We start from the raw sequence: 20,634 nt of genomic DNA on the forward strand, positions 1-20,634 counted from the left end.
CTCCAGTAACACTCAAAACTTCAACCCACATTTCACTTTTTAAAGTAAAGGTCCCACAGTCTTGCCCAAACCTTCTGCACAAATAGTTGCCTCATACAAATGATTGGAATTATTAAGAGCCCAAATAAAAACACACGCTTGTCTTTATTATTATTATTTTTTCCTTATTGCAACAAATACTCAGTGTCTGCTGATGCAGTATTAAGCTTTGATAGCTTGAATTTAAAATTTGGTCATGTGAAGAACAATCACAAAGGTTTTTGTTTTTCCTTTTATCTACAGAGATTTTAACCAAAGTTACATTGTAACACACAAACGCTGTCTGTATTTAAGGCACAGCACTTCAGTATGAACATTCTGTTTGCCAAACTTAAAAAAAAAGAAAAAAAAGAAAGAAAGAAACATTATTATCTTCCCATTCTCCCTCCCTCATCCTTACCCCACAAATGAAAGAAAAAAATTGCATCCATTTTCAGAGTCAGCTGCTAATAAAGTCACAGTAAATTATTTTCATCAATAATTTACACAAATTACAGGTCTAGACAGGACTGTCCTTAATACAGTCTGAGTGCATTCCAATTCAGATTTTCTGGGTTAGGTAGGCTAAAGTCAGATTCAAACCTCAGAGCTGAGAAGAGATCCCATGGTGAGGAATGTTGTTGAACACCACCTGGTCAGACAAAGACTGGGGACTGGTACTTTTTCAAGGTAAGAGTTCTTTGACAAAGCTGTTAATTCCAGTTAGGACTCATTCGGTGTGTACCAGCAACCTCCATAGATTTTGTTTGTTTGTTTGTTTGAAACCATTAGAGTATTGTCAATGTAAGACCATAGAGCTTCCTTTCGGTAGCACTGAATTTCAACTCCACTCAGCAATCTTCATTCTGGAATTCTCGTTCCAAATAATTTTATCCTTTAAGACAATTTATATGTGTAAAGCCAGAGGCATTGAATCACATATAAAAATTCAGTGTACTTGAATATAAAAATGGCTCTCCACCTGGAGAACACAGTTACAAATATTCTAATTCCAGTGCTTGATGTAGAGCCAAGAGGTCTGAGTGACTTGATATCCTCCAAAAGGGCATATTGTGCTGTGTGGGTAAGAGAGGGAGAAAAGGGAGAGACAAGAGGAAGGGATGAAGAGAGATCATAACTATTGTCTCAACAAAGCAGCAGTACACACAATGATGTGTAGTCCACTCAAGTTCACAGGCAGGAGTTTAACGGAGCCATGTTGATACCTGAAAGCTTGGAAGCATCAATAGAGCATTGTCAAAATTAGGGAGAAATAGATCTGAACTGGATTTGAATGATGATTTTTTAAAATGCTGAAATTTCTTAATTTATATTTATTAAATTCCTTAGCTTATATTTATTCTGGAAAGTGACATGCCAACACCAACATCTGGAAAAGCAAGGTGCGTATCAAAATCCTTCTTGGTTGATAGAAAGTAAGTTTTAATCACTACATTACCCTTAAAGGTACACCGTTCATGTGAAAATAAAATCAAAGTCATACACTCCCTATGCCCAAGTCTTGTGTCTACTTGAGAGGAAAACAAGGTGCATTTCTTTCTATGCAAAAAAGAAAAATTTGAAGCTAGTCAATGTATGGTAGAAAAAAAATGTGGGCTAATCCATTTTCTTATCTGATTGGAGTTACAAAGAAATTAAGCTGGTCAAGTTGACCTGAGTTGCTTCACTGGCTTTAGGTTGAGGGAAGGTTCTCTAGCATGCATTCTCCATAGGGGCGATATCACTCCCAAGAAGGCTAAAATGAAGTTTTGGGGTATGAAAAAACCTTACACATTACAATGTGATCCATCAAAGGCATACAAATATACTGCTATATAGCAGCTACCATTGAGGTGATTCTGACCCCTGGTGACCCCCATGTGTGTCAGAGAACATGCAGAGTGCATTAAGCCTCATGGAAATCCCAGTGTGGTATTCCAGCAGAACTGTACTCTACAGTATTTTCAATGGGTGATTTACTTGGCAGAAGGAGACTGTTAAGACTTTTGTTCAAGATACCTATAGGTAGATTCCAACCTCCAACCTTCTGGTTAGCAGCCAAGCACATTAACTGTGTCTCTTACCAGGGGACTCTACAAAACAGAATATATGTGGTATTAAAATTTCACTGAGGGGAATGATTAGGGAAAAATACTCTAAAACGACTCCTTTGGGAGTTAATAATGAAAAAGAGGAACATTGGGCTACAGCAATGGACAAAAGTAAAGACTTTATTTCCAAGTCTGGACTGGTAACAAATTCTAAAATATGTATTATATTGTCATTGAGTCAGTTCTGAATCTTAGTAACCCTGTCTAGGGTTTCTGATGCAGTAAATCTTTGAGGAGCAGAAAGCCTCACATTTCTCCCACAGAGTGGCTGGGGGGCTTGAACCACCATAGAGACAGAGAGAGAGAGAGAGAGTCCTGGTGTGGCAGAGTGGGTTAATGACTCAGACTGCAAAGTCATTGGAACTGCAAGGTTGGTGGTTCAAGCTCACCAGCTGCTCCTTGGAAACCCTACACAGGGTCGCTATGGGTCAGAATCGACTTGATGGCACTTAATAACAATGACAACAACATTATATATATATCTGTGTGTGTGAATTATTAGATATTTATAATATATACATGTATACACACACGTAAAGAAAAAGATACTTCATTATGCATTATTTTAATTATTTGTTGTTAAGTGTCATTGAGTCGATTCCAACCCACAGCGACCCGGTATAGAGTTTCCAAGGAGCAGCTGGTGAGCTTGAACCACACTGACTTTGCAGTTCAAATGACTGCAGTCTGACGCATTAACCCACAGCACCACACCAGGACCTTCATCATTACTACTATAAAATTCTGTCCAGTATGGTAACCATTAAGCATATGTGGCTTTTGAGATCTGAAATGTAGCTATTTCAGTGTAAAATATACTGAATTTAAAGATACTGAGTATAGAAAAACACAATAAATAGCAATCAAGAATTGTCTGATGTTGAGACAATAATATTTTGGATATATTGTTAATTAGATCATATTATTTTTAAAATGCATTCTACTTGTCTCTTTTTACTTTTTTATGTAGGTTATATAAAGTTTTAAAATGACATAGGTAGCTCACATTTCTATAGGAGAGATGTGGTACATTATTATCCCTAAACTTGAACATGTCTTCTAAAATTTCTAAAACTATGTATGTTTTTAGGTCAAATTAAAGCACAGAGGTCCACCTAGAAATAACATTTTTTTTGTTGTTGTTTTTCATTCAGCTCAGATCTATTTGAAATAACTAAGTCGGACTTAATTTCTCTGCACATGCAATTATAACTACATCAAAGAAAAGCATGCATTCTGCGTACTAGAGAAACCAACCACCTATGTTTCAAAAAAAAAAAAAAATCATAAGCCTTCACCATCACCAAAACTGTATGTACATAAACAACCATTTGGAAATAGCATTCTAACTGAAGTTTTCCCTCATGTGGAATCACACCTTTCTCTCCTGAAGTTTGACGTGTGTGGCAGGTCTAACAATTGGTGTGCACTATGTCTGCCTTTCACAATATGAATAATTGGGGTAGACTTTCTAAGTTTTAATTTTCAAAGGCATATTTGGTTCTGGTTTGGAAAATTTACGTTTATTACCCTTGACCTAGATACATGTGAATTTTGCATAAGCTAAAGACACGTCAATGGTTTCCTGCAGTGGCGGCATCATTTACTGTTATTTGTTGTGCATAATTATGGTGCCAATGTGAAAAATCAAAATAATTTGGATGCAGGACATTGACAAACTCCAGAAGAGACTTCAATGGTGTGTGTCTGGAAGCATTTCAAATAGTAGTCAGCAATGAAAATTGTATTCCTTGAGGCTGCAGCCCTGACTTCATACAGAACATCCTTGGGTCTAGTGTGCTGTCCTAGGTCAGTGACATTGCTAATTAAGACTGAAGTACTCTGTGGGCGCAGCCACTGAATCAGCTCTCTTGATGTTAGGAAAAAGGATAGGGGATTTCAAGTATGGCTGCCAATACTGTTAGTGGAAATGTTCCTGTTTTGCAGTTTTGCTTGATTCAAATCGACTAGAAACATAAATCATTTCTTTTCTCTTTCCATTTTGTCTATAAACTTCTGCAGAAAATAGTTTATCCGGATACTTTTTGGAAAACAGAAATCAGGTAAACACTCTGGCACATGCAAGTGTGAAGATTTATTAGATGATGATTTGAAATTTCCTAAGGTGAATAGAGATAAATATCTTTCTAAGTAAAATATTCTGGGCTGATAGGTCATTGTTAGGAAAGTTAATTATTATTTTGTTTTGTCTGATGAATTCTGTGGCTTTTATCTTGGCTGCACAATGTTTTGCTGTTATTCACCAAAGGAAGTGATACAGCTCAGTGTTGTGTTGACTGATAGTTTGGTGTCTGGGGTCAATCCTGACATCATTCTTCCTTTGATCTTGAGCCAACCATTTAATGGTTTTTAATTGCCTTGGTTTCTTATTCAGAAATATGGGCCAGATGAAAAGCCTTATTTAAATACCTAGGGCCTATGAGATCTTTCCAATGTGTTCAAGACCATCTGCTTGCCTTCAATCAAGTACTGATGGCTCACTAAAACAGAAACCACTCTTCTAGACGAGGCGAGGAACACTGCCCCTATGTCTCTAGGACAAGTTAGCACACACTAGTCTGAACAATACATCCTATTCCAATGATGTTTTCTTAAATTCTTTGACGATGATTTTTATTTCAGCTATTAAATCTACTCTTATTCTATATTAATTAATACTTACTTTTATGCAGTCCCCAGTCTGTGTAATAAGAGAAAATGGATGTGGATGAAGGGTGGTAAGAACTGGGCCTTGCACAGGTGACCGTCAAGTATGGGTCACCGACATCTGAATGCTACATATCTATACACACATATCCTAACACACACACAAAATGCAAGTAAATTTTCTTGCATTTCCTATCAGGTTTCAGGCAAAAAAATTAATAATGCTAGACTCCAAATGGTTTATTTGAATATAAGTATCAACCTTCTCATGCTCTCATTGCTTTGCATCTATCACTTTAAATCATTTGTCAAGCTGCCACTGGGCCAAGCTATAGGAATGCAAACAAAACGGCTTGCATTAGAAGTATCACACCAATATTATTTGAGACAGGTTACCTTTTTTGCTGCCTGTTCTTCTTCTACACCATCCCCAATTACAACATATACTACTTTTCTGCCAAACCTTTGCATTATTCGTTCAAAGCAACTTTCTTTTCCTGGAAGATAAATGAGATACAGTTCAGAGTGAAGTTACCTGGTTAGCGGCATGCTCCTCATCTCGGCCATCTCCAATCACAACATAAGTTATGTTAGTGCCAAATCTGGAAACTATACGCTCAAAACAGCTTTCCTTGCCTGAAAAACAATGCACTGCTTATTCTTCCAGCCATTGTATTCAGTAACCTAAAGATTTATAAAGTGTTAAGTTAATTTCTCTTGAACATCATTTGTACTAGCTTGCAACTTCTGGGTTTATGAAATCAACAAACATGTTCAAATCACATTGTTATTACATAGGACTGATTATTAAGCATGCATGTTTTATGCTTCAGAAAAGTCAGTTGGGTTAAGCATTTGACCCAGAGAAAATGTTAGTATGCTTATTCCACCAAAAGAATATCTGAACAATTTTAAAAGCAGCTATACATTCTGGTAGTGTAGGGGTTACGAATAGGGCTGTGAACCTTAAGGTCAGCAGTTCGAAACTACCAGCTGCTCCACAGGAGAAAGATGAAGCTTTCTGCTCCCGTAAAGATTTACAGCCTCGGAAACCCTGTACAGGGTCGCTATGAGTCAGAACCGACTCGACGGCACTTAACAACAACAACAATACATTTAAATAGCATTTGTCTATTTAATGCAATATATCTATTTTACCTAGTTTATTTTAAACAAAGCAGCTGAACATAAGTTTGTGAAAAACTGAAGGCTCATCTATAAGGAAGAAGGAATGGCTAAGAGTAGAATGACCCAGATGAACAACTCTTTTCTTCAAGTGGCTAGAAGCTACTCTCCTCAGAGTAATGGTACTCTGGATGGTGCGGTGTCCTATTGGACCACAGCACGAATAACACAAGTGTACTACCCTCTGATTAGACCACAGCAGAGAAAACACTAGTGTGCTACCCCTCTGATTGGACCACAGCCCAGAGAACACTAGTGCACTAGCCTCTGATTGGACCACAGCACAGAGAACACTAGTGTACTATCCTCTGGTTGCACAGAGATTGCACAGAGAACACCAGTGCACCACCCTTTGGTTGCATGGCAGCAATGCCACGATGGACTTTCTACATGGACTTTTAAGCAGTTTCTTAACTTCATTCCCAGAACATTCATGCAGTCATAGCTACTTTTGCATTTTTTCTTAATCTGATTGTTCCGAACTCCAAAAAATACTAGCTTAAAGGGAAAAATAAAAATGATCTTCTCCCACACTATAAAGGAACCAACTGGCCAATGAAAAAAGATTATCATCCATATTCAAAAAAACACTTATACTGGAATAAATTATTTGATTTGTCAAAAGGCAAAAATCAGATTTTCCTGAATATCAGTTCTGTTACCTTAAATACCTATGTCCATGCAAAAAAAAAAAAACTCATGGGAAGGGCATCTAGGGTCTTAACTGTAGTATTTGTGATAATGTGGAATTTATTTCATGAATGTTTGACTCTCTCTAACTGTCCTCCTAAAACAGCTGCAACTGGGGGCTTGTTTTGCCAGTGCCAATATTAGGCCTTTTCAAGGACCAGGGCAGGTTATTTTTGGTGGGGATTTTAGGATTTTGGACTACTCTTGTTAAGAAGTCAAAGCCAAACTTTGCTGACCTTCAGTGCACATTACACAGCTCATTCATTTCCCCAGGCATGCCCTTGACAGATAGTGGGATACAAAGCTGTTTTCTTTGAACTCTTTCAAGATGGCCAGAGTTGATGAGACTTGGTTTTTGAAAGTTTATTAGAAGTCTTAGATTATGAAATGCACTTAAGTCAAAGATGGCTGTAAAGACATTACTTAAAGAGTAAGGCTGTCACTGTTTGAATGTCATTACACATTTTTAACAATGTGGATTCCTAGCCACTCCTGAGGTATGAAAATTCCAGTGACACTTTCTGATTTATAAAACCCTTTTTTTTCCTCCCTGAGTAAAAAGTTCAAATCATATGACCTTCCCTGTAATGCTAAATAGTAATTTTATCTTAAATCTAGATTGTTGCATATATAAGAATGCAATACTACATATACAAAAATATTTAACACTATGGCTAGAGATAAGGTATATTATCTAGATAATATATGCCTTATGACTCTATGAAATAGAGTTAGCACTCTCCAGGCATTGAGATCAGAATTTTGGTAGCCAAAATGTCATTAATTTGACACATGCACAGTAAGTTACAAGGTTCATTATTATTTAATATCTCTCCAAAGTTGCTTGAGAGTTGAAGAGCAAATTTGATTAAAAAAAAAAAAAAAAAAGATCATGCAGACATACACACTCAAAAAACTTCCCTAAATACAGCTTTTGCAATCATTTCCTTACCTATTTTGGTTGCACTGTAAATATTCTCAATGGGGAAAGCCCCTCCTAAACTATAGAGCAGAACCTTCGCAAGTGCTGGGATCAGTTGAGTTGTCGTTACCAAGACATTTACACAGTTACTCCTAAAATAGAGAGGAAATACTAGATTTGCTTTCTAACAATAAATTAAGTTCTAGTAGGTTAGATTAGATTGATAATTGGCACTGCTTAGAGATGTGATTTTAAAATCCAGTTTCAGTATTTACACAATGATATTTTAAGTTACATTGTTTCTTTTTTTTTAATAGAAATGAAGTCAATATTTATAATATAAAGTTTGTAAACTACAGATAAACATAAACAAGAAAAAGAACATTTTCCAGCCATCTAGAGATAACTGTTCTCCTCCTTCTGTAAATTTACTTTCAATGTCTCTGTCTATGTGTGTGTATGTATATAGATATAGATATATATGTAGATATAGATATATGTCTATATATTCCCCCAACTGGGAACATAACTTTTCCATTCTACTTGTTTCATTTATTCATATCATGAAACTATTAATTTATATCACATCGCCTATTATCCCCCTCCCCAATAAGACATAATGTGTGCAAACTACTCCACCATGTGGATGTACCTTAATGTTTTGAATTTAAGTTTACATGCTTCCATTGTCCTTGATTTTTCAATATTATAAATAACTCTGCTTTATATGTAACTTTTTCCTACAAATCTGATTACATACTCAGACTCTATTCATAAAAGAGGAATTACGGTCAAAGGTCATACACTTGTGTAAACACTTTAATACATAATTCCACATTGCATTGTGTATGCATCTGGTTATTCTGACTTTTCAGGGATTGTGTGAAACTACCAACAAAGTAACATGTGTAAATAAATAGCTTAGCAATTTGTGTGACCATTAAGTCTTTAATATGTATTGACTTCTGTTTCTCCTTCCTTGTTATACTTTTATTTATTTCTTAAAATTACATACCCTTCTAGATGATATGTTAAGGTTATCTGTTTAAACCTTCGATGTCATCACACATAAACCTTTGTTTTTTAACAATCTGAGTAATATGTTTCGGAAATAATGAAAGGTGCAGACCTCTTCAGAGAAATGCATTTCTGAAACATTCTGTCCACAATTTCAGGGGCTCAAGAGTTTTTAGGTCCCAGGTGGTCTGGTCATTAGTTCCCAGGTCATTAGTTACAAAAATCACAATACAGTAGTCTTATTTTCACACAATTCTTCTTTACATGGAACTAAAAATATCCCTTCCTAGGATTTCTACTAATTCAACCAAATTCTCTCATTTACCGATATAATGAGAAATTTAATTTTGTTTAGTTTAACTACTCAAACAGTAGAAATTCTAGGAAGTAATTGGTCATCTTGTTCCATATCTGACTTATCTTCCAATTAAAATCCCTGGTTCCTCCCTTCAACTATTTCTTTAATGTGGTTTCCATATTCTAAAAACCACTCTGTTCACTTAGCTGGACACTGGATGCCATCAGCTTTGTCATTGCCCCTGTTTGAATGTGATGCCCAGAATTTACATTAGCAGAGTTCCTTAATAGGAAGTAATTTATAAGCTAAAAGGTGCTCTGGTAGTGAATTGGTTACGAGTCAGGCTGCTAACCTCAAGGTCAGCAGTTCGAAACCAGCTGTTCCATGGGAGAAAGATGAGGCTTTCTGTTTCCATAAAGATTTACAGCCTCGGAAACCCTATGCAGGTTCGTTATGAGTTGGAACTAACTCCATAGCACACAACCAACCAACCATACTTCCCACTATCACTTAAAGAAGTTCTGGTGTGGCACTGTGTGTTAATGTGCTGGATTGCAAAGTCTACAAGGTTGGTGGTTCAAGCTCACCAGCTGCTCCTCAGAAATCTTATACAGGGTCATTATGTGCCTGAACTGACTCGGCAATACAGAACAACAACAAATGATAACCTAAAAGGCCTATAACATGCATTTATTGCATAACATGGCAGTACTTTGTTTTTCCGTCATCAACCCCTGTACTTCACCACCAACAGAATGCTCTCTTTCATGTTTCATTAAAAGTGACTTGCCCTTTCTTTGGGGATTATAAGTAGCTATGAAGAGATAATGGTGGAGAGATGGAATCCCCTTGTTATTCTGAGATACAGCAACCCTTTCCCTAATACATACACACATACGTGCACAAATAAACATATTGAGGTTGAAAGTTATCACTGGAGTCAGTAAAGTGTTAAGTCTCTTCAAACTCTAAAATAGTCTAGAAATAAAAAACATCTCAAAAGAAGGTAAATTTATATATGATGTGCTATTAGAACTTGATCTTTAATACAACAAATATAGAAAGTACAACAATGCCACTTACCTTGTACTAATAATTGATAAAGACTTAAGTGCGTTTGTCAGCCAGGAGTCCGTTAGTCCTTCAATCTCTGCCCTTAGCTGTAGCCATGCATCTCTCTTGGCAGGGCCAAGGAGTCCTGCAACATCAGAAACACAGCCGAGTTCAGAGACAGCCTTTTTCACCTCCCGCAGGAATACTCAGTTTGGCCTTTCTTATGTCTAGTATAAATAATTTTTATTCCAATCTATATCAGAAATGGAGAGAGACACTGATATATACGAGTATTGATTCATTATTTGATATTTGATTACCATTCATTTATTTACTCAACAGATACTTACTGAATAATTCTAGGTGTCTGGTTTTGGCCTAAAAACTGGTAATAGTAACAGTGAAAAACCATCAGACATGATGGAGAGCTTCCCCCCAAGAAATTGTGATACAAAAGGCTAAGAGGAGAAATGGAGTTTCTAAGATCTAGGAAGCCAAAGCTCAATTTAGTTGCCTGAAAATATTTAGCATCTTATTAATTACAATGATTTCCATTTTGGAATAGTAATGAGGATATTATTGTACATAGCTAAGAAAAGATTTCTAATACCAGTGTAAACACTATCACAAATACTTTATTTTGTAAAAAAGAAGATAAATTATTGTATCTATAATCCTGAAGTGTATGATACAGTTATAGACAAGGTTGTTATGATAAAAAAAAAAACATAAGTTGTTGTTGTGTTGTTGTTATTGTTGTTGTCATTTTTAAGTGCCACTTAGTCAGTTCGTACTCATAGTGACCCTGTATAAAGTTTCTGAGGAGTGGCTGGTGGGTTTGAACCGCTGTCCTTGCAGGTAGCAGCAGAGTGCTTATCCTACACCACCACACCAGGACTCCAAGAAAAGAAGTAGGCATGCTAGTTTTTTAAAATTTAAAATAATCTAGATCTCACTTTTATGACAAGATAAAAACTAAAAAAAACAAACTTGCTACCACAGATTCAATTCTGATTCGCGGCAAATACAGACGTTACAAAGCAGAACTGCCCCACAAGATTTTTGGGGCTGTGCTGTGTATAAGATCACTATAAGACAGTACCAACTCAATGGCACCTAACAACAACTACATATAATCTTTATACAGAGAAATCCTTTGGGTTAGTTGTTGTTAAGTGCTGTTGAATTGGTGTGGCACTGTGGGTTATTGTGCCAGACTGCAAAGCCATTAGAACTGCAAGGTCAGAGCTTCAAGCTCACCAGGCGCTCCTTGGAAACCCTATACAAGGTTGTTATGGGTTGGGATCTACTTGACGGCATTCAGTAACAACAACATGTATAGTATACACAGGCATATTTAACTCTATCACTCAGCTTTGGATTCTGGTTTATGCTCCATATTCATTCTTCATTTTTTCCTTTTTTTAAAGAGAAACAAACTTAAAAATCTGGAAGAAGAATCTTATGGAATTTTTAGACCTCAAACTGATCTTAATAACAGAGATCATAAGTTTTTTTCTATCAAGAAATATACAGAATCAGTTTTGATGCCACCTGTAATATATATGGATAAGAATAAAATAGTCTAGCTACAACCTAGAGAGCATTGGAACTTTTCAATCTATTGCAGTTGGAGTCCTGGTGTGGTGCTCTAGGAAAAGCTCTGCACTGTTAGGTGCAAGGTTGGTAGTTCAAACGCAACAGCTTCTAGCTCCTTGGAAAGCATGTACAGGGGCACTATGAGTAGGAACTGACTTGATGATACGTAGCAACAACAGTAGCATACTTATAATCAACACTCTACATGGGAAAGATATACTATTAGATAAATGCAATTTTTAAAAGGATAATTAAAAAGGTTTTCAGAAAGTCTTTAAAACGACATCAACAACTCTTTATATTCATTTCTGATAGGATGCTAAATTATTGCTAATATCGTTCACAATGGAGTCTCTCCTCTTAAACGGGTCTTTTTTTTTCATTGATTCAGTCCATTCCTCGGTTTGAATTTCATGGATAATGTTTCACACACCAGTTAGACAATGGCAAACCAATTTCCTACTGTCTGTTTTGTCTGTACATCTGGGCACACAAAATTTCACAAAACCTTGCCAATTTATTTGGGAAAGTTGCTTGTTTACTTTGTTAACATTTTATTTCCTCCCATCATTCGGTTGTTGTTGTTAATGTTTCAGAGGAGCGGCTATGAGCTGGAGTTTGAGCAGACCTTGTGGTTCAAACCGACCTTGTGGTCTTGTGCTAATCCTACACTGCCACACCAGGACTCTCCCATCAATTTTAAGAAACTTAAAACCACAGACCAATGTAGTTCAGCATGTGCTCTGGCAACTGACTTGACAGTAGAATAGCTTCTCACTACAGTTTGAATTCTCCCACTTCTTACAGCCTCTTGATGAGAGTTAACAAGCACACCTACCTCCAACATTGTTCTTGTAGGTGTTATATAATTCTTTTACTCTTCTGTAACGAAAAGCCAACTTCCTCATCCAGTCAACCCCTCCTCTTACACCTGTTGGCAAACAAAGGTTTGCACTACTTGCAGCTGCATGGAAGCCATCAGTTGCAAAGCTGTAGGTACTGCAACACCCAAAATACATTAAAAAGAAATAAAAGAAATAATTACAGGTGCAAAACTCCATCATTGAATTTCTGTAGGAAACAGTCTACTGAAAGGCATGGCTTACCTTAAGTCCTGCCCATTGTCATCGGAGGAAACATCATCTATATGAACTTGATCACACTCCTGTAAAAAATATGGGCTAAGTTATTTGCCTTTCCAGTGCTGTGCCTTAGCACACTTTACCATCTTCAACTGACCCAGTGATGGCCAGAAGATGGCAGCATTCGACCATCCAGCCCTCCATGCCTCTTCTGTTTTCTGCTCGCTGTAAAATGGTACCTTTCCTCCCTCAAATCAAATCCAGTGAGTGCTATATAAAGTAACCCTGAAAGCACATGGCCTGGGGGCATCTTTAGATCCATTTAAAGTACAAAGTTAATCTTGAAATGATTCACTTTTGAATTTTTGCAATCACTTGTCTATCTGTTGAGGCATTCTTCTTGTACATACTAAAGTATGAAAGCAAAACTCATCTGAAAAGGTAGAAAAACGGTTTTGGTATGAGCACTTCAAGTGGTTAGTCTTATTTATTCTTTGCTGAGCAGCAGCGGGGAGCTTGACGGATCAGGGTGTCCTGTGAGATTCCATGAACTCCTGCTTTGAGCTGGGCCAGAAATGCCAGGAAAGAACCATGCTGGTATTATTTTAAAGTCCTGGTTTTCTCCCATCCACACAGTAAGACAATAATAACCACACAGTCTGACTTGGTCCTTCTTTAGGTTTTCATTTTGTTTTGCTTTCAAACTGAAGAGAATACTTATAGGTAAAAGGGAAATAATGGAGTTTTACCCTCTTTAGGAGTCCTGGTGTGGCGCTGAGCGTTAATGCGCCAGACTGCAAAGCCTTTTGAACTGCAAGGTCGGTGGTTCAAGCTCACCAGCTGCTCCTCGGAAACCCTATACAGGGTCGCTATGGGTCAGAACCGACTCTATGGCACTTAACAACAACAAATAACAAACCTCTCAGAAGAAAACTATCTTCTTGTTAAGAACACACACCAGTGGCCTGCTTTCAAGTTACAGTGCTCTCAATCAAGACACATGGTAACTTTTTTGTATGGATTCAGTTTGTTCTGTCCTAAAAGTCTAATGCCATCAAATAATCTGCAAGGTTCCAGAAAAATATGACAGGATCTGGAGGTGGGATTTGAATAGGCAGTTCTTATACTAACCTTTCAGGTCTCTTTCCCCTCCCTCAAATGAGTTAAATCCTACTCACACATGCAGATATACATAGTGCTTATACCAGTCATAATCAAGTTTTAAAAAATCATTTACATTCGAAGTATAATGCCAGATCCCCCCAAAAAAAGTCACCTACTATTTATAGTCATTGTTGTTGTTGTTGTTGTTAAGTGCCATCGAGTCGGGTCCGACCCATAGCGACCCTGTACAGGGTTTCCGAGGGTGTAAATCTTTACGGGAGTAGAAAGCCTCATCTTTCTCCCGCGGAGCGGCTGGTAGTTTCGAACCGCTGACCCTAAGGTTCGCAGCCCGATTCGTAACCACTACGCTACCAGAGCTCCCAAAATGCCACTGTCATCTAGTCAACTGATTCATAGCAACCATATATAGGGTTTCTGAGCCTGTAAATAAACAGAAAGCCCCATCTTTCTTCTGATGGTAGGTTGGAATTATCAACTTTGCAGTTAGCAGTTCAGTACTCATCCTATAGTGCTACTACTTGCAAATATCTAAGAGTTAAGTATTTAATATCTGGTCTCCATAGTATTAGTTAGCGCCACACTGTAAGGATGTATTCAGGATTCCTTTAAAATATAATACTCAGTGATAACCCCAATCAATGCAGTTTGGGTATATAACCTGAATATACCAAAATCCAGGTGAGTAAATTTTCAACATTCGTACAATTTACTTATATTATATAAGAGCTTAAGAAACTTTGAATAAATCTCTACCTACAATCCTAGATAAGGACACACAAAACTTAATCTAAACAGAAGCTCCCTGAGGATGCTGTTTGGTCCACCAGGATATCCCTTCACTTAGTACAGGATAATGCACTGAAACCCAAGGTCAGTTTGAACCACAAGATCGGTGATTCAAACTCACCAGTCTCTCCTTGGAAACCCTAAACAGGGTAAATTTGAGTTGGAATCGACTCGACAGCACTTAACAACAACAAAGGTCCAATCTGGCACAGAGCTCTCTTTAACAATTATTTGTTGAATAAGTGGAATAAATCTATGCAGGTGGTAATTCTAAAAGTATTACCAAATCATTTACATTTTTTAACATAGTGTCATGGCAATATAAAACAAAGATATCCTGGATAGTTAGGGCTTGTAAGAAGATATTTCTATCAAGAGTGAAGAGGAGGAATTCTTGCTAATTACCCTAGAAATGAAAAGCAATTTCTGTATTTAATAGCCAATCCTAATTTGTAAAGCAATTTTTCTGATATTTCTAGTCATAATTTACATGATTCATTTGTACATAGTTCTCCTCCAAATGTATTTTCTATCCCTGTGGACAACAGTACATCAAACTTATTGCAACGTTAGCTCCATATCTGAAGCTATATTTGAGGTTTTTCCAAACCTAACTTTTCCTTACATTTCTGCCTCGTTAATGATGTCTGTTTACTCTGGACTACTGCCTGGAGATTACAGTCCCATGATCTTCAATCATGGATATTTTTAGAAAAATGTAAGTAATTGTTCTCCAAAGAGCTTTCACTCTAAGGAACTTTGCAAGAATCATTTTAACCCAAATCTAAGTTACTGAAAACATTGTAATGTTTTAACTTGATGAAACCATGTTTAGTAGAAGAATGCAAACATTTGAGGTAATTCTGTTACTAATTTTACGTTCTTTAATTGTATCTTATTGGTATTTAAGGTGGTCACAAAGTTGTTATTGATATTTATCAGTTATAACTCACAAAAGTTTGGCTCACTTTTGTGACCCCTTAATCCCTGGCACCTTCTTTCCTGGAAGTTGTTCTAACTGACCTAACATTTTATTTAAACAGAGAGGTCCTTGTCTTGGGGAAGTGCTATGCACATTTGGTTTCTCTGCAGTTGGGCAGGATGTACTGAAGGGTTTATTATGAGGATTTAAATGTGTATCTTTTTAAGGAATTATGTCAGAAGCAGCTGTTGCTACATATGCCACAGTATCTATTGAAGGATTTAAATCTCAAATTAGGTTTTTAGGCTAAAAAAGGACACAGATTAAATTTAAAAGGAAAAAATATATATATAATAAACAGGAACTACTATCTTGTGTGGAGGAGTGTTGGCATGTTGATGTAGGATAAGCACTGAACCCTAAGGTTGGTTTGAATCTCAAGATGGATCATTCAAACCCTAAGGTTGGTTTGAATCTCAAGATGGATCATTCAAACCCATCAGCTGCTCCTCAGAAACTCTACACAGGGTCATTATGAGTCAGATTGACTTGAAGACACTTAACAACAACAACTGAAAGTAAACAGCTATTTGTGATTCCACTGACAAAATACGCAAATTCCACAAGAGAGTTGTTGTTGAGTGCCTTTGAGTTAGTTCTGACCCATAGTGATCCTATATAGGGTTTCCTTGGAGCACCTGGTGAGCTTGAACCACGGACCTTGAGGTTCAAATTGACTTTGCAGTCAGCGCATGAAGCCATGAAGACGTTCAGTGACAGGGCTCATAAAGATCTTTGCAAGAGATTTTTTGAAAGAGATATTGTGTGATGTGGCTTTGTAAAATAAGCACTGAACTGATAACGGTAAGGTTCAAACCCACCTTAGAAACCCTATACAGGGTCACTATACCAAGTCCACTGCACTGGAAGACAACAACAAAAGTAACTTTCAAATGCAGATGTGGAAGGATGGTGGGTAGATATGTAACTATACTGAAAGATCTTTATAGCTATTATTTAGGCTTTACTAAATTTAGTGATTATTTCTCTTGGTGAAGTTACTAAATTTTTTCGTTTCCCAGGGCACTCCTCTGGGAGTGTGTGTGTAGTTAAGCACACTTAACTTTCATACGAGAGGTCAGTGCTTCATTGATTCAGTACAGTGCTGCTGGATAATTACATTTCAGAGTTTGAATTCAATGAAATTTTTATCATATTGTAAAATACAGCAACAAAAAGATATGATCAGAGTATAGAAAGACAATACAAATATTTTCTAAAGTCACGATTTCTACAAGAGATGTTTAAAGATACATTTAATATAATAACTAATCTAAAACAAAAATGATGAAAGTACCATAGCTGACCATAACATGATACGGCAATATTCATTTCAAATGTAGATCATATGCTGCAACTTTTACCTTCTCACTTTCGTGTTCTTTTATAAGTTGAGTGGTAAATTTATTCCATCTGGCTTCAAATGTGCTACTAAAATCACTAAAGGGTCATTTGCTCCATTTCTTTATACTAAAAACTTACCAAATGAAATAAAAATTATAAAACTGGAAAAAAAGATACCATGCTTCTTATTTTACTCATTATAGCTTTGAAAGTGCCAAGAAAATGAGAATCATTCACTTCAGCCACAGAAAAACTAACTTAAAAAAAGCTATCCCTATATATAAAAAAATCTAAGTTCCAAACACGGTTAAAATATGTTTTCTATTATCATGTATATATAAAATCATTCTTTATTCCAGACAGACATAAGAAGTAGGATTACTTTAAATCAGGTTTTAGAGAGGTGATAATTATTTTATATAATCTAAAACTGGAAAACTTGCTTAAGAATAGTGATGTTTCATACTGTTCATTACAGAAAAAAGATCCCTTTGAAATGGACAGTGATTTCATTATTCAGTAAAAGCACTGACTTGCTGCAGAGAAAACAACAAAAAAATGCAATTACATAGTAGATTTCAGCACATATATTCTGGACACCTATTTCCGTCTCATATCTCACATGGAATTAAAAATGGGTTTCAGACCTTGTCAATTTTAAGACTTATTTTTATAGTCACTCAATCACTTGGCTTTATTATTTTTTACTAACTATTAATCCTAGCAGAGTTCTGGTGTGGTGTTGTGGGTTAATGCACCAGACTGCAAAGCCATTTGAACTGCAAGGTCGGTGGTTCAAGCTCACCAGCCACTTCTTGGAAACCGTATTCAGGGTTGCTATGGGTGGGGATCGACTCGACAGCACTTAAAAACAACAACAATTAATTCTAGCAAGTGTGAGAGCATAATCATGTGTGGAGCCAGCAGACATGGGTTGAAATCTCTTCTATGACATTATTTAGAAGGTAACTTTGGGTATGATAACTATGATTTTGGACCTAAAGTTTTCTTTCCTGCAAAAACCAAGCAAACAAAATCTCCACTGCCATTGAGTCAATTCTGACTTCAGAATTTTGTTCAGTGCCCCTACAGAACAAAGAAGAATTGCCCTTGGGGGTTCTTAAAGCTATAAAGCTATATAGAACAATGTAATAAAATAGACTTATTTCAAAAATTTGGAAACTTTTTGATGGAAAGTTTAACATAAAATATGTAGTAGAAATTGCAATCTCAGTAGTAACAATCTCCCTCCCTCTTCATAATACAATTAATATATAAATTTCATTGGGAAACAGTTATTATTAAGTGCTATTGAGTCGGTTCAGACTCACAGCCACCCTGTATAGGGTTTCCAAGGAGCAGCTGGTGAGCTTGAACTGCCAACTTTGCGGTTCAAAATGACCTTGTAGTCCAGTAGATTAACCCGCAGGGCCAGACCAGAACTCCATTGGGAAACTATGAAATAAAAAATTAAATATGCTATTTTTAAAAAGGATATCTTTTTTTTTTTTTTTTTTTCAGCAGGAATGTTCTTAACGAAGCAATTCTATCACCTAAATGACTGAGAACTCAGATCATTAGCATACTATGTAATAGCATACTATTACAAGCACTGCACTGCGTCCTCAGTTACTCTGAGACTATTTCTCTAGGGCCCTTGCTTCTTTTTCTTTTGCTTTTCCTTTCCTTTCCTCATTTGTCTTCTAGACATTTAAGCTTGGAAATGGAAAAACAAGTAGGGGAACAAAAGAGAGAAATACATGCAAATAAGTCCGAGGTGCTATTTAATAGCTCTATCATGTTTTTATCCAGAAGGAGGCAATATGAGAAATGATAATGTTGACTAACATTGGGTTTCAGATTTTAATGGTTCATGCTATTACTATGAATGGTGTTGCTGTTAAGTGCCATTGTTGTTGCTGTTGTTGGTTAAGCTCTGTGAGTCGGTTCTGACTCACAGTGACCCTGTATAAGGTTTCTGAGATGAAGCTGGTGGGTTTGAACTGCCAACCTTGTGGTTCACAACCCAGTGCTGTTCCTACAGAGTCTCCATTAGTATGAATCGTTTAACGTCGTAATGTTCTGTTTCCCACTGTCATGAATTGGGTATGCTGATTGGTAACCTTAAAAGTTAATACTGATTCCAAAGGTGTCAACTGGGTTGAGATTAACACACTGAAATTAACAGTCGTGTATAGGGGATACAAAGAACGAAATAGCACAGCAGACTTTCTCTTCTGAGATACAGGAAAGTAACAAATTTCACTGTTGTTCTAAATATGTTCCAGTAAATATGCATCATTCATCAGTACAACTTAGCTTGCTGCTTATTTTATAAACACAATTCTTCCCTTTGACTTTACAGTTCTCTTGAGCTAAATTTCCATCTTTCTGTTTTCTTGAGGCTATATGCATATATATAAACCATCAAGGAGTTTTAGGTGTTAAATATAACTATTCTTGTCTTTTTAACTTACCTCTAAGTCATTAAAAAATAAATGTGTATCAGCAAGATTGAAAATCATTTCCTCCATTCTGAGTCCAAGGGTTACAGCCATGGGGGGATCCTGAAAAGAAAATGTAACATATAATGAGGTAAAATTTCAATAGCCAGAGGTATTAACAAGTTTTAAGTGGCACAGTAGGATCAGAACTACAAGCTTGGTGGTTCAAACTCACCTGTCACTCCTTGGAAACCCTATAAGGGGTCGCTATGAGTCGGAACCAACTCAATAGCACTTACCAACAACAACTGCATATTGTTGGTGAAGGGAGGGAAAGACTATTTGAATTTTTAACTAAGAGTCAAAAGACAGTCTAGTTTTCCGAAAAGGGAGATTTAAACATATCAAATGTACAGACACAACTATGAAATTTACAGAAATTTATATACATATAAAGATGACTCAGGAGACATTTTCACATGAAGTTGTATGCTTGTGATAGAAAAGAGAAGAAAGCAAGACTGATCATATGACCTAGTTTACATTGGGGAAAGGTAGTTAAATGAAGTACTGATGAAGGAAGCAAGAAAGAGGAAAGGATGTCCTTTTAAGAATAAGGACAAATAATCAGAGATAAGAGATGGAGAAAAGTAGGTCATTTGAATGTTTGTAGAGAATAGTTTCTTGAGGTGGGATATTAAGAGATGGGAGAGAATGAACTCACCAAATCATTTTAAATTGCATTTTGATCATCAGGGTAATAGGAATCGGTATATACTGCAGCCCTGGTATGGCACTGTAGGATAAGCACTGGATGGCAAGGTTAACTTGAACTGGGAGGTTCAAACTTACCAGTCCCTCCTCAGAAGCTCTTTACAAGGTTGCTATGAGTCAGAATGGACTCGACAGCACTTAGCAACAACATAGCTTGGTCTACCCTGCATCTGATTCAAGTTGAAGAAAGAATGGAGGAAAACCATAAAAATAGTAACTAAAATCCGGGCGTGGTGCTGTACGACAAGCACTAGACCACAAACTCAGTTTGAACTCAGGCCATGGGTTTGAACTCACCAGCTGCTTTTTGGAAATGCTAAACAGAATTGCTATGAGTTGGAATTGACTCACCAGCATTTAAAAATAACAACAACAAATATAATCCAGGAAGAAATGTTGCATTTGAATTATGGTGCTGGTGTGGAATATTGACTAAAACATGGCATACCGTAAGAACAAACAAACATGTCTTGAAAGAAGTAATTTTATATTAATTATTTTATAATTTTACATTGTATTATTATATATTTTTATGTT

At 36.6% G+C, this 20,634-nt stretch overlaps 1 protein-coding gene across 3 annotated transcripts in view; it reads right to left on the reverse strand.

Annotated features, from left to right (window-relative positions):
- Positions 1-1,013: 1,013 nt before the first annotated feature.
- The window catches only part of EYA4 (eyes absent homolog 4 (Drosophila)), a 74,528-nt gene continuing 54,907 nt past the window's right edge, over positions 1,014-20,634 (reverse strand). For 2 of the 3 annotated variants that reach the window (XM_006834652.1, XM_006834653.1), the window contains exons 9-15: positions 19,357-19,446; positions 12,667-12,725; positions 12,399-12,559; positions 9,992-10,106; positions 7,624-7,745; positions 5,193-5,293; positions 1,014-1,094 (exon numbers count right to left, since the gene is read on the reverse strand). In XM_006834652.1, the coding sequence (XP_006834715.1) occupies positions 1,014-1,094; positions 5,193-5,293; positions 7,624-7,745; positions 9,992-10,106; positions 12,399-12,559; positions 12,667-12,725; positions 19,357-19,446 (729 nt within the window). The remainder of the gene's footprint in view (positions 1,095-5,192; positions 5,294-7,623; positions 7,746-9,991; positions 10,107-12,398; positions 12,560-12,666; positions 12,726-19,356; positions 19,447-20,634) is intronic. The other variant, XM_006834654.1, reaches the window with a different exon arrangement.

Source organism: Chrysochloris asiatica, unplaced genomic scaffold (genome assembly GCF_000296735.1).
Source record: "Chrysochloris asiatica unplaced genomic scaffold, ChrAsi1.0 scaffold00013, whole genome shotgun sequence".
Taxonomy (NCBI): domain Eukaryota; kingdom Metazoa; phylum Chordata; class Mammalia; order Afrosoricida; family Chrysochloridae; genus Chrysochloris; species Chrysochloris asiatica.